At 49.9% G+C, this 12,119-nt stretch overlaps 2 protein-coding genes across 9 annotated transcripts in view; one reads left to right on the top strand and one right to left on the bottom strand.

The window, feature by feature from the left end:
* The window catches only part of ACKR2 (atypical chemokine receptor 2), a 75,222-nt gene extending 68,125 nt beyond the window's left edge, over positions 1-7,097 (top strand). For all 7 annotated transcript variants that reach the window (XM_010835433.1, XM_010835436.1, XM_010835435.1 and 4 more), the window contains one exon: positions 4,457-7,097. In XM_010835433.1, the coding sequence (XP_010833735.1) occupies positions 4,457-5,625 (1,169 nt within the window). In that variant the 3' untranslated portion in view covers positions 5,626-7,097. The remainder of the gene's footprint in view (positions 1-4,456) is intronic.
* Positions 7,098-7,435: 338 nt separating this feature from the next.
* LOC104985319 (5-beta-cholestane-3-alpha,7-alpha-diol 12-alpha-hydroxylase) lies at positions 7,436-10,913 on the bottom strand. 2 transcript variants are annotated; one of them, XM_010835425.1, is made up of 2 exons: positions 10,135-10,557; positions 7,838-7,924 (listed from the first exon to the last, which is right to left on the bottom strand). In XM_010835425.1, the coding sequence occupies exons 1-2, from the start codon at positions 10,555-10,557 to the stop codon at positions 7,838-7,840; spliced, it is 510 nt and encodes a 169-aa protein (XP_010833727.1). The 2 variants fall into 2 exon arrangements, with proteins under 2 accessions (XP_010833726.1, XP_010833727.1); XM_010835424.1 differs by having other exon boundaries at positions 7,436-10,913.
* Between the last annotated feature and the right edge of the window lie 1,206 nt (positions 10,914-12,119).

The following is a 12,119-nucleotide window of genomic DNA, read 5'->3' as shown; positions in this document are numbered from 1 at the left end:
AAAGACAGCCTTCAGAATGGGAGAAAATAATAGCAAATGAAGCAACCGACAAACAACTAATCTCAAAAATATACAAGCAACTCCTACAGCTCAACTCCAGAAAAATAAACGACCCAATCAAAAAATGGGCCAAAGAACTAAATAGACATTTCTCCAAAAAAGACATGTGAGGCTTTCTTTTAAAAATTACGCTTAACAGTACAACTAAAACCTGGGAAACTGCTGTCCAGGGGAACTTGACCTTAAACAGTGACCTGCTCCATCCCGTGTCGCTGGCTTCTCCTACCCAGGCGGCCACCGTCGTGAGTCCTCTGCCTGTCTCTTACCTGCCTTTCACCTCTTTGTACTCCTTCATAGCATATGTTTGTATACTTCGTGAGGTTGTTTCATATATATATTTCATTTGTATTAATTTTTTTAAAAGAGTATTATATTTTTATCATGTGTGTATTTTAATGGGACCTGAGGACATCAGTGTGGAGGTAGAGCCACATGGGGTGGTGATGGGGCTGCAAGGAATGGGTCTGCGATGTCCTACAGTTCAGTCTTAGGAGACCGAGTAGCTAGTGGTGGGTGTTCAGTTAGATAGAGGAAAAGAGGCTGATTTGGAAGGTGGTGAACTCACTTCTGGGCAAAGCAGTAATTTAAGCGAATGTGTGCTGAGTGCCTCCTATGTCCTGGGCATTCTTCATAGAGCTTGAACTGCTCTGCCTGAATGATCACGTTTAAGCCTCACGAGAACCCCATGAAATGGGCACAATTATTAATATCATTTTAAAGATGGTAAAACTGAGGAATTAGTAGGTTTGTAGGTTCTGAGTCTATCAACATGGTGGTTCATACCTTTCTGCTGCAAATCTAGAAGGAGGAGATAAAATATTTTTAACATATTGAATATTTACAAATGAAATTATTGACATAAACCTAAGTATTTATACATAAAATATTTAAAAAATAAATTTACTTTTATCTGAAGGGTAATTGCTTTACAGTATTGTGTTGGTTTCTGCCAAACATTAACGTGAATCAACCACAGGCATACCTATGCCTCCTCCCTCTTTAATCTCCCTCTCATCTCCCTCCCCACCACACCCCTCTAGGTTGTTACAGAGCCCCGGTTTGAGTTCTCAGAGTCATACAGCAAATTCCCACTGGCTATCTATTTTGCATATGGTAATGTATGTTTCCGTGTTACTCTCTCCATATAGCCCATATATCCCATGCTCTCCTTTTTCCTCCACCCCCGCAGTGTCCATCAGTCTGCTCTCTATGTCTGTGTCTCCACATTGCTGCCCTTCAAGTAATTTCATTGGTACCATCTTTCTATGTTCCATATACGTTGCTGCTGCTGCTGCTGCTAAGTCGCTTCAGTAGTGTCCGACTCTGTGTGACCCCATAGACGGCAGCCACCAGGCTCCCCCATCCCTGGGATTCTCCAGGCAAGAACACTGGAGTGGGATGCCATTTCCTTCTCCAATGCAGGAAAGTGAAAAGCGAAAGTGAAGTCGCTCAGTCGTGTCCAACTCTTCGTGACCCCATGGACTGCAGCCTACCAGGCTCCTCCATCCATGGGATATTCCAGGCAAGAGTACTGGAGTGGGGTGCCATTGCCTTCTCCGTCCATATACGTTAGTATATGATATTTGTTTTTCTCTTTCTGACCTACTTCACTCCGTATAATAGGCTCTGGGTTCATCTGCCTCGTCAGGACTGACTCAAACATATCCCTTTTTATGGCTGAGGAATATTTCACCATGGGCTTCCCTGATGGCTCAGTGGTAAAGAATCTGCCTGCAATGCAGGAGATGCAGGAGCCCTAGGAGATGCGAGTTTGATCCCTGGGTGGGGAAGATCTCCTGGAGGAGGGCATGGCAACCCCCTCCAGTATTCTTGCCTGGAGAATCCCATGGACAGAGGAACCTGGCAGGCTACATTCCATAGGGTCCCAAAGAGTCAGACACGATTGAAGTGACTTAGTATGCACACATGCAACATTCCATTGTGTATATGTACCACAGCTTCTTTATCCTTTCATCTGTTGATAGACATCTAGGTTGCTTCCATGTCCTAGCTATTCTAAATAGTGCTGCAGTGAACATTGGGGTATACGTGTCTTTTTCGGTTTTGGTTTCCTCAGGGTATATGCCTAGAAGTGTGATTGCTGAGTCACATAGTGATTTTATTCCTAATTTTTAAAGGAATCTCCGACTGTCTTCCATAGTGGCTGTATCGATTTGCATTCCCACCAACAGTCCAAGAGTGTTCCCTTTTCTCCACACCCTCTCCAGCATTTATTGTCTGTAGGTTTTTTGATGATGGCCATTCTGACTGGTGTGAGGTGATATCTCATTGTAGTTTTGATTTGCATTTCTCTAATAATGAACAATGTTGAGCATCTTTTCATGTATTTATTATCTATCTTATGTCTTTGGGAAAATATCTGTTTAGGTCTTTTTTCCACTTTTTGACTGGGTTATTTGTTTTTCTGGTATTGACTTGTATGAGCTGCTTGTATATTTTAGAAATTAATCCTTTGTTACTTGTTTCATTTGCTATTACTTTCTCCCATTCTGAGGGTTGTCTTTTCACCTTTATAGTTTCTTTTGCTATGAAAAAGCTTTAAAGTTTAATTATGTCCCATTTGTTTATTTTTGTTTTTATATCCATTACACTAGGAGGTGAGTCATAGAGGATTTTTCTGTGACTTACATCATAGAGGATTCTGACTATGTTTTCTTCTAACAGTTTTATACTTTCTTGTCTTACAATTAGGTCTTTAATACATTCTGTGTATGGTGTTAGGAAGTGTTTTAATTTCATTCCTTTACATGTAGCTGTCCAGTTTTTCCAGCACCACTTATTGAAGAGACTGCCTTCACCCCATTGCATATTCTGGCCTCCTTTGTCAAAAGTATGGTAGCTACAGGTGTGTGGGTTTATCTCTGTGTTTTCTATCTTGTTCCAATTGTCTATATTTCTGTTTTTATGCCAGTACCATACTGTCTTGATGATTGTAGCTTTGTAGTGTAGTCTGTAGTCAGAAAAGTTGATTCCTCTGGCTGTGGCTCCATTTTGCATGGTTCTATATATTCTTTTCCAGTGGTCAGGTCCTCCGCCTGCTCTCAGCTGTTGTTCTGCAAGATCTTCTGTGTCTGAAGGTGTATTCCTGATGAATCTGTGGAGAGAGATGTACTCCATGTCTACCTACTCCTCCACCATCTTGTTCTCCCAAAAAATACTTTTAAAATAACCAAAGCAAGGGAATCCTCAAGTGACAGAAGTAAAGAGAGCTCAAAGCCAGAGTGGACACACTAGCTAAATATAGAAGAAGCAAGCCCACTGAAGAGAAGCTCTCATTTAAAAAAAAAAAAAAAAAGGAACTTCCCTGGTGGTCTAGCAGTTAAGACTCTGTGCTTCCACTGCAGGGGTGTGAGTTCAGTCCCTGGTCAGGGAACTAAGATCTTGCAAGCTGTGTAGCATGGCCATTAAATTAAAAAAAAAATTACAAACCACACAAATAAGATTAATTTTAAGCCACACATGAGGAAGGGTTCAGTTCAGTTCAGTCACTCAGTCATGTCCAACTCTTTGCGACCCCATGAATCGCAGCATGCCAGGCCTCCCTGTCCATCACCAACTCGCAGAGTTCACTCAGACTCACGTACATCGAGTCAGTGATGCCATCCAGCCATCTCATCCTCTGTCATCCCCTTCTCCTCCTGCCCCCAATCCCTCCCAGCATCAGAATCTTTTCCAGTGAGTCAACTCTTTGCATGAGGTGGCCAAAGTACTGGAGTTTCAGCTTCAGCATCATTCCTTCCAAAGAACACCCAGGGCGGATCTCCTTTAGAATGGACTGGTTGGATCTCCTTGCAGTCCAAGGGACTCTCAGGAGTCTATACAGACTCAATAAACAGGTGAATTGGTGTGTGCTGAGTCGCTTCAGTCATGTCCGACTCTGTGCAACCCTATAGACTGCAAGCTGCCAGGCTCCTCTGTCCATGGGATTCTCTAGGCAAGAATATTGCCCTGCCCTCCTCCAGGGGGTCGTCCCAACCCAGAGATAGAACTCATGTCTCTTACATCTACCTGCATTGGCAGGTGGGTTCTTTACCACTTGTGCCACCTGGGAAGCCCAGGTGAATCGGTATCCCTCAATAATAAAGAAGACACAAATGACTGTATCAGTCTTTATAAACGATGAGGGATAAAATAAAGAAGAGAAGTGAATACTGTGAGAACACCTGAGGTTACGTCACCTACCCAAGATGACCGCAGTATCACGGGGTAGCCTTGGGCTGCCCGCACTTGTACTCCTAGTCGCTAGCCCACAGGTACTGGTGTAAATGTGGAGAGTCTATTGGCCAGCCCAGAAAAGGGGCTCCAGTGGGTTTGGAGAGAGGGCGGGAAGGCCTGGATCCGTCTCCTGTGGCTCACACTGCTCTCTGGCCCGCAGAGCTCCAGGACTGGGTGCATCCTCCCACCATGGCCACCACCGCCTCCCCTCTGCCGCCCACCACCAAGGTGGCCAGTTCTGAGAACAGCAGCTCCTTCTATGACTATGAGTACTACCTGGAGGACATGATCTTCATGCTGTGCAGGAAGGACGAGGTGCTGTCATTTGGCAGAGTCTTTCTACCTGTCTTCTACAGCCTGATCTTTGTGCTGGGCCTGGTTGGAAACCTCCTCCTCCTAGCGGTCTTGCTGCGGTTCGTGCCTCGAAGACGGATGACCGAGACCTATCTGCTGAACCTGGCCATCTCCAACCTCCTGTTTGTGGTGACACTGCCCTTCTGGGGCATCTCTGTGGCATGGCATTGGGTCTTTGGGAGCGTCTTATGCAAGGTGGTGAGCACCCTCTATACCGTGAACTTCTACAGTGGCATCTTCTTCATCAGCTGCATGAGCCTGGACAAGTACCTGGAGATTGTCTGCGCTCGGCCCTACCACCGACTGAGGACCCGAGCCAAGAGCCTGTTGCTTGCAGCCAGTGTGTGGGCTATGGCCCTGGCTGTCTCCATTCCTGACATGGTCTTTGTGAGGACGCATGAGAACTCCCCGGGCATGTGGGAGTGCTATGCAGATTTTGGGGGACATGGGACCATCTGGAAGCTCTTCCTCCGCTTCCAGCAGAACCTCCTGGGGTTTCTCCTCCCCCTCCTTGCCATGATCTTCTTCTACTCCCGCATTGGCTCTGTGCTGGTGAGTCTGAGGCCCCCGGGCCAGAGGCGGGCCCTGAGGATGGCCGTAGCTCTGGTGGTGGCCTTCTTTGTGCTGTGGTTCCCGTACAATCTCACCTTGTTCCTGCACTCGCTGCTGGACCTGCAAGTCTTTGGGGACTGCAGGGTCAGCCAGCACCTGGACTATGCGCTGCAGGTGACGGAGAGCATCGCCTTCCTGCACTGCTGCTTCACCCCCGTCCTCTACGCCTTCTCCAGCCACCGCTTCCGCCAGTATCTCAAGGCTTTCCTGGCCACTGTGCTCAGAAGGCAACAGGCCCTGCCGTCCAGCTATTCTGAGAGTAGCGGGCTCACGGCCCAGGAAGATGTAATGGGCATGAGTGACCTCGGGGAGAGGCTGGCTGAGAGCTCCCCGGCAAGGGGGACAGAGGGAAAAACAGCCTGAACGGTCACACCACAGTCCATGAGAGCAGAGGGGACCCAGCTCCTTGGTGCATCCACTGAAATCTTCCCTTCAGAGGCCTCAGTGACCATGTTGCTGATCCCACTGGTCAGTTCTCAGTCCTCAGCCATCAGCAGCGTTCGCTCTCTCCCTCCCTCACCCTCCTCTTCCTTCACTGCCCTCCCGAAGTCCGTACTCGCTTGCCTGAAAGGCCGCCTTAGTTTAACAGCTGACCTCTGTGCTGCCCATCCTCGGGCTCGTGTGTCATCTGAGCTGCACCCAGCAGCCCCTGACCACAGCACCCTCAGCATCACTCCCACACCCTGCAGAGTAGTCAGATGTCTGCCACCCACCAGGCTTCCCCTTTCCCTGAAGCTCGGCTGGGAAAATATTATCATAATTTTGTTTAATATCACAGTCCTCATGCTGGCTCCAGGGGCTGGCTGTCAGGAGGGGCTGGAGGGTCTCCACCCATGAGAGTCCGCAGGTGGGAGGCAGAGTAAACACATATTTCTGGTGGTCCAGGAGCTTCTCCCTCCTTTTGCCTCCCGTGCCCTCACTCAGGAGCCTTCAGGGGTCCCTCAGAGCCTACACCATCAAATCCAGGACCTCTGTCCAGTCTTAAAGCTGGACTTTTCACAGTCAGAATCCCACACACCATTTCACCCCGACACTCCTTCTCCTGGCTTTTCATTTCCTGGGCACCACACCTGTTGCTGTTTCCTTCACATTCCCATCTCTGCTCTTTGCTGGTTGGCTCCCTCATGGAACAGGGGTCATTTTCCAGCCAAGTATCCCCTCACCCTTGTTTTGTAACTGAGTCCTACCTGCTCTGGGAAACCACTCCAGAGTCACTTTGTCCTGTGCTTTGGGTGGTATTTGGGTGGGGCACGGATCTTGGGCCAACTTTGGCCTTACGTTTCCCTGATACAGTGATTCATTTAGGGATGGGCCCAGGCCCAGGCAGAGCTTGTGAAATGCAACTCGACTAGAACATGCTAGAACAGAGGCATGAAACAGAAGCCAGGAGGGTGTGAGGTCTAGGCTGCTCCTCCATCAGCTCGAACTTCAGAAGGGGAGGTGACAGCAGTGAGTGAGCAGATCCTGCGGTCAATGCCAAAGCCCCAGAATCAAGGCCCGGCTGAAGGACATCCCAAGCCTGCACTTGACAGTGACAGGAACCAAGGGATGTCTTTTCAGTTTGGGGTGGTGGTCTTCTGTTACCTGCGACCTAAGGATTCCCGACGGATATGCCCTGCCCGGATGCTCCATGTCTCCCTCGGTCGGCATCCTCCCTGTGCACCGATATGTCCACCGAGAAACCTTTCCCAGGGAGCCCCTGAGCCACAGTGCCGTCTCTTTCTTGCTGAGCTTCTAAAGCATCACTGCTTTCTTCCACCTCCCAGCTGCTGCTGCTGCTGTCGCTTCAGTCGTGTCCAACTCTGTGCGACACCAGAGACAGCAGCCCACCAGGCTCCCCCGTCCCTGGGATTCTTCAGGCAAGAACACTGGAGTGGGTTGCCATTTCCTTCTCCAATGCATGAAAGTGAAAAGTGAAAGTAAAGTCCCTCAGTCGTGTCTGACTCTTCGCGACCCCATGGGCTGCAGCCTACCAGGCTCCTCCATCCATGGGATTTTCCAGGGAAGAGTACTGGAGTGGGGTGCCATTGCCTTCTCTGCCCACCTCCCAGAGCCACCTGCAAAACCCAGCACAGAGCCTGGCAGACAGTAGTGCTCAGAACAAAATTTTTGGCTGGATGGAATGAAGGCTAGGAGGACATGAGCCAAAGTAAAGTAGACAAGACTGGAAGTCAGGTTTCTGTAATTTAATCTACGTTTAGGGAATTGAGGTCAGAGATGAAGGAATAAGATACCAAGCCCTGTGGGCTGCAGTCTGAAGCAGGTGCAGGAGGCTGGAAACAGGACACAGAAAGCAATGACATGACAGATGGGCTGTGATACACGCAGTGGCAGGGTGCTCCAGGGAGGGGCTGGGGAGGAGGCCATCTCTGGCCAGATGGTGATGTTCAAGAGGCTTCCAGGAATAGCCGGCCCCGGGGCTGAGAGTGAAAACAAGCATTGTACGGACAGTTCCACTGGAGAAAGTGTCAAAGTTGAATTGCCCTGGATTGAAAATTCGGGAACTGCATGTGGCAAAACTTAAATATCAACTGCGGGGAGGTGATGAGGAGCCAGAAAAGTAAAAAGGGGATGCTCAGAGGTGCTTTTGGAAAAAAAAGTCTCTGGCAGTAGGGTAAACAGAGTCCACAGGCCCCACGTGGAAAGAGATGCTGGGATTGAGCTCTAAGAAGGGTAGCAGGGGTGGGGAAGCGGGACCATGGTTCGGTGGCACCACAGGGGTCAGATGACAGAGCTCTCTCCCTGTGGGAGAGAGAAAGGGAGGGGCTGAGGGTGTGTCCTCTGTATCTGCCTAAGGGGATGGGGTGGATGGTGATGTCCTGAGCAGAGAGGCAGGGAAATCAGGAGATGGGCGTGGTTCAGGGCAGAGGTGTGTGTGGGGGGGCACAGATGCTGAGTTCTGTGTGGGCTGAACTGAATCAGAGGTGCTGGGAGATCGCTGTGGGGATATTGGGGGTCTGGAGGTAGGAGAGAGCTCTGAGCTTAGCAATGGTTGTGGAAACCAAGTGAAGGGTTGAAATCACCCCAAGGTGGGGGTGCAGAGGGGAGAGGAGGGCAGGGAGGAGGGACCTTGCATATCTCTTCCATGAAAGGCCACCCTTTTCTAGAGCTGCTCTGTCCATTACAGAAGCCACACGGCTATTGAGCACTCAGTGTGAAGGGTTAAAAAGTACAGACCAGATCTTGGAGGGAAAAAGAAATGTAAAAATATTTAATTAATACTTTTGTATGACTCCTTGTTGAAATGCTAATATTTTAGATACATCAGGACAAGTAAAATACAGTAGAAAAATGAATTTCACCAGTTTCTTCTTACTTTTAAAAATATGTCAGCTAGGAGATGAAAAATTACACATGTGGCTTGCCTCATATGGCTATCGGATGACACTGTTCTAGGCCCTGAATCCCACAGGGTGAGTGTTGAGGAAAACAAGCAAAGCAGAGTGGGAGGGTGGAGACCAATGTTTGCAAGATGCTATATGACTCACTGTAACCGGTGTCTGTACTGCGTGAGATTTATCATGGCATGTATTATCCCCCAAACTGAGTTGCCCACAGTTATTTCCCCTTCCTTGGACTTCCTATGAGAGGCAAGTTATGCAGCATCTGCTGTGAAAGATGGTGTTTTCAAGAGAGAAGTATCAGCCTGTGAGGTGATCAGAAGGATGCCAAAGAGCAGGGAGGACAAGCAGGGGACAGAGGAAGGGGGTGGTCTGGGGCTTTAGAGGGGTGGGCAAGAGGAGGCAGAGACCCAGGGGAGCACCCCCAGCCAGACTTCGGCCTCTTGGACAGAGCTCACTCCGCAGGCCGCAGGCGGTAGCGGAATCGCACCTCGTGGCTGGGCTGTGTGGTGCCAAAGCCCCAGCGCTGGGGGTCCACGGGTGGCACAGGTGTGGCAGGGTCCACCAACTCCAGGTCAAAGTTCATGACCATGAGCAGGATAAAGAGCTTCATCTCGTTGAGGGCCAAGAACCTCCCAGGGCAGATGGAGACACCCGAGCCCCACGGCATGGTATAGTGGCGGATCTTCTTGCCTGCCTTGTAGAAGTCTACTTTTCGGCTGCCACTGGGGGTGAGGAAGCGATCGTACCTGAAGGCGGTGGGCTCGGGGTGGATGTCGGGGTCCATGTGCACTGAGAGGTAAGGGAAGAGGGCCAGGATGTCTCCACTGCGGAGCAGGTACTCCTGCCCACTGGCCATCTGCAGGATCTGGTCATCGTTCACCACCCTGAGGAGGGTGGGCGAGGCCCTCAGCCGCAGTGTCTCTTCCATCACACTGTCCAGCACCGGCATGTGGTGCAGGGCACCGAACTTGAAGGACTGCTTAGCCTCCAGCCTGACCTCTCCCAGGAGCCGGGTGGCCTCCTCCCTCACAGCCCGCATGGCCTCTGGGTGCTTCAGGAGGAACAAGAGGGCCCAGAAAGAGGTCGGCCCTGTGTTCCCCTGGGAGGCCCAGAGCATCATGAAGTTGAACTTGTCCTGCATGGCTGGGGAGACACCCTGCTCCCTCAGAAACTGAAGCATGTAGGTGATCCAGTTGCTTACGCCGTACTTCTCCAGGTTGTGTTCCACCGAGAGTTCCTTATGGAAGAGACGCTGGAGCCGGCCCACTTCCAGCCACTCCCGGGGCCCCAGCAGGGAGTAAACAAACCGGGGGAACAGGCGGTCATACTTGCGAAACTCCAGGAATAGCTCCTCTGCCTGCAGCAGGTCCTGCTCCTTGTCCTTTGTGTAGCCGAACAAGCTCAGGTAGCCAGCCTTGAACAAGATGTTGTAGCAGAAGTGAAAGAGGCCATCCTCACGCCAGTGGTGGGTGTCCAGACTGGGGCCTGTGGGCCCCAGCATAACCAAGGACAGGGTGTCTAACATGACTTTGTTGAGCTCCTCCAAGCCTTCCCCCATGAGGTGCTTGGTGCTGGCTGAGTGTATCATCCTATAGTCTCCCTGCACAGAGCGGTATCCAAATACCTTTAGCACCAGTTTTTGAGCATACTCCACAAAGTCTAGCTTCCTCTGCGCATCCTTGAGGATAGGGCCAAAAGACAGAGGGTCCATGACAAAGGTGAAGTACTGGCCCCCTAGCTGTACCGTGAATATGTCCCCATGTTTGGCCTGCATGTGCCTCAGAAATTCGAACATATTCTTCCGGAAAGCCATGGCATGGCCCAGCCAGGGCACGGGGCCCTTATCCAGCGGGGGCTCCTTGGGTCTTCGTTGCCGGAGCAGCCCCCGAAGGCACAGATATCCCACAATGGCCACTAGCAGGGCTCCCAGCGCTGGACCCCAGAGCACCATGGCTGGTCTGTTCCAGGTTGAGCTCTGGATGTGCTGTTCTCTGGGTGCCAGAGGATTTGGGAGGACAAAGTGGGGATAGAAAGGTCTTCCTACCTGGACCTTGCCCTGTGGCTGCAAGTTGCTGTAAATAAAGCTGGTGAGACAGTACCCGAGAGCAAACCCTTTCCCTTGATTTTGTTAGGACCTAGTCACGTGAGAGGAGCAGGTGGGAGGAAGCAGGAGGAAGGCCAGAAGGAAGCCTCTTGCTATGGTCACAGCCCCCGCAAGAGCTTCAGACTTTGTTCCAACCTTTCCTGACACGGTCCAGCATTTTCTCTGCCAAGACTTCTTTGACCCAACGCCCGCCCTTGTGACTTACTGACCACTCACTCCTTTATTTACTCTTGACTTCATATATCCATTAATTTGCTAGTTTCTTCAACAGAAATGCACGAAGTACTTACTAAGTTTTACATCCACCTCTTCCTCATTCTTTAAAAGACCCACAGACTCTCCCAAACAGAGGCTTCTTCAAACACAAGCTCAGACTTGAGTCTCTGAGTCTCTCGCCAACTGGCTTGCACACTTCTCTACCAAGAAATACAGAATGTAAATCATGGAATTATGAAATGTCAGAGATGATAGGGACTTCAAACCAACTGCTTTACTTCACAAGAAGGATCTCGGTACAGAGTATAGCAGGGACTTTTTCTGACAGTGGCCCTGGCTTGGGTGAGGTGAGTTGACCATTTACTAGGGACCTTCAGTGACATGTCAGGCTAAGATCCTGTCAGCAGGCCCAAGAAGAAGAAAACTACTGTTGGCTCTTAAGACTTTGGTTCAGCAGCCTAGCTCATTGTAGCAATATATGAGGTTCAGACTGAATTCAACCAGTTGTGACAACCCTCAAGTTACTCTTTAACTTCTGAAATGACCTGCAAACAGGGACTTTGTCTCTTCAGACAATCATACGATTTCTCTTGAGTGAGCTCCCATGTGTAGCTCCTCCCACTAGGGAGCTGAAAATATCCACACTCAGCATCCATGAAGTCCTCTCTGGTTGCTCAGGGCAACCACAGCAAGTACTCAGCTCCAACAACTCTCCCCATCCTTAGGATATGGTCAGAAAGGGAATTCCCTGGTGGCCCACTGATTAGGACTCTGCTTTTACTGCTGTGGCCCGGGTTCAGTCCCTGGTCAGGGAACTAAGACCCCACAGGCTGAGGGTCTGCCAAAAAAAGAAAAAGGTCAGAAACTGTGAGTCAAGTCCAAAGAGCTTGACTTTGTCCCTTAGTATTTTTAGTATTTTTTTGTATTTTGGGATTCGGATTTTTTTTTTTTTTTTTGGTCGTACCATTTGACTTGTGGGATCTGTTTCCCTACCAGGGATTAAACCTGTGCTGCTGTTTGGGAGCTTGGAGTCTGAACAAATGGACCAACAGAGAAGTCCCTGTCCCTCAGTTTTTAATGGATGGCAGCCCCACCTGGCTTGTCAGCAGTAAAGAACCCACCCATAATGCAAGAGCTATGGGTTCAATTCCTGGGTCAGGAAGATCCCTTGGAGAAGGAAATGCCAAGCCACT

This window comes from Bison bison, unplaced genomic scaffold (genome assembly GCF_000754665.1).
Source record: "Bison bison bison isolate TAMUID 2011002044 unplaced genomic scaffold, Bison_UMD1.0 scf7180017864043, whole genome shotgun sequence".
NCBI lineage: Eukaryota > Metazoa > Chordata > Mammalia > Artiodactyla > Bovidae > Bison > Bison bison.
The sequence above is the reverse complement of the archived record's forward strand: the minus strand, read 5'-3'. Positions and strand labels throughout refer to the sequence as shown.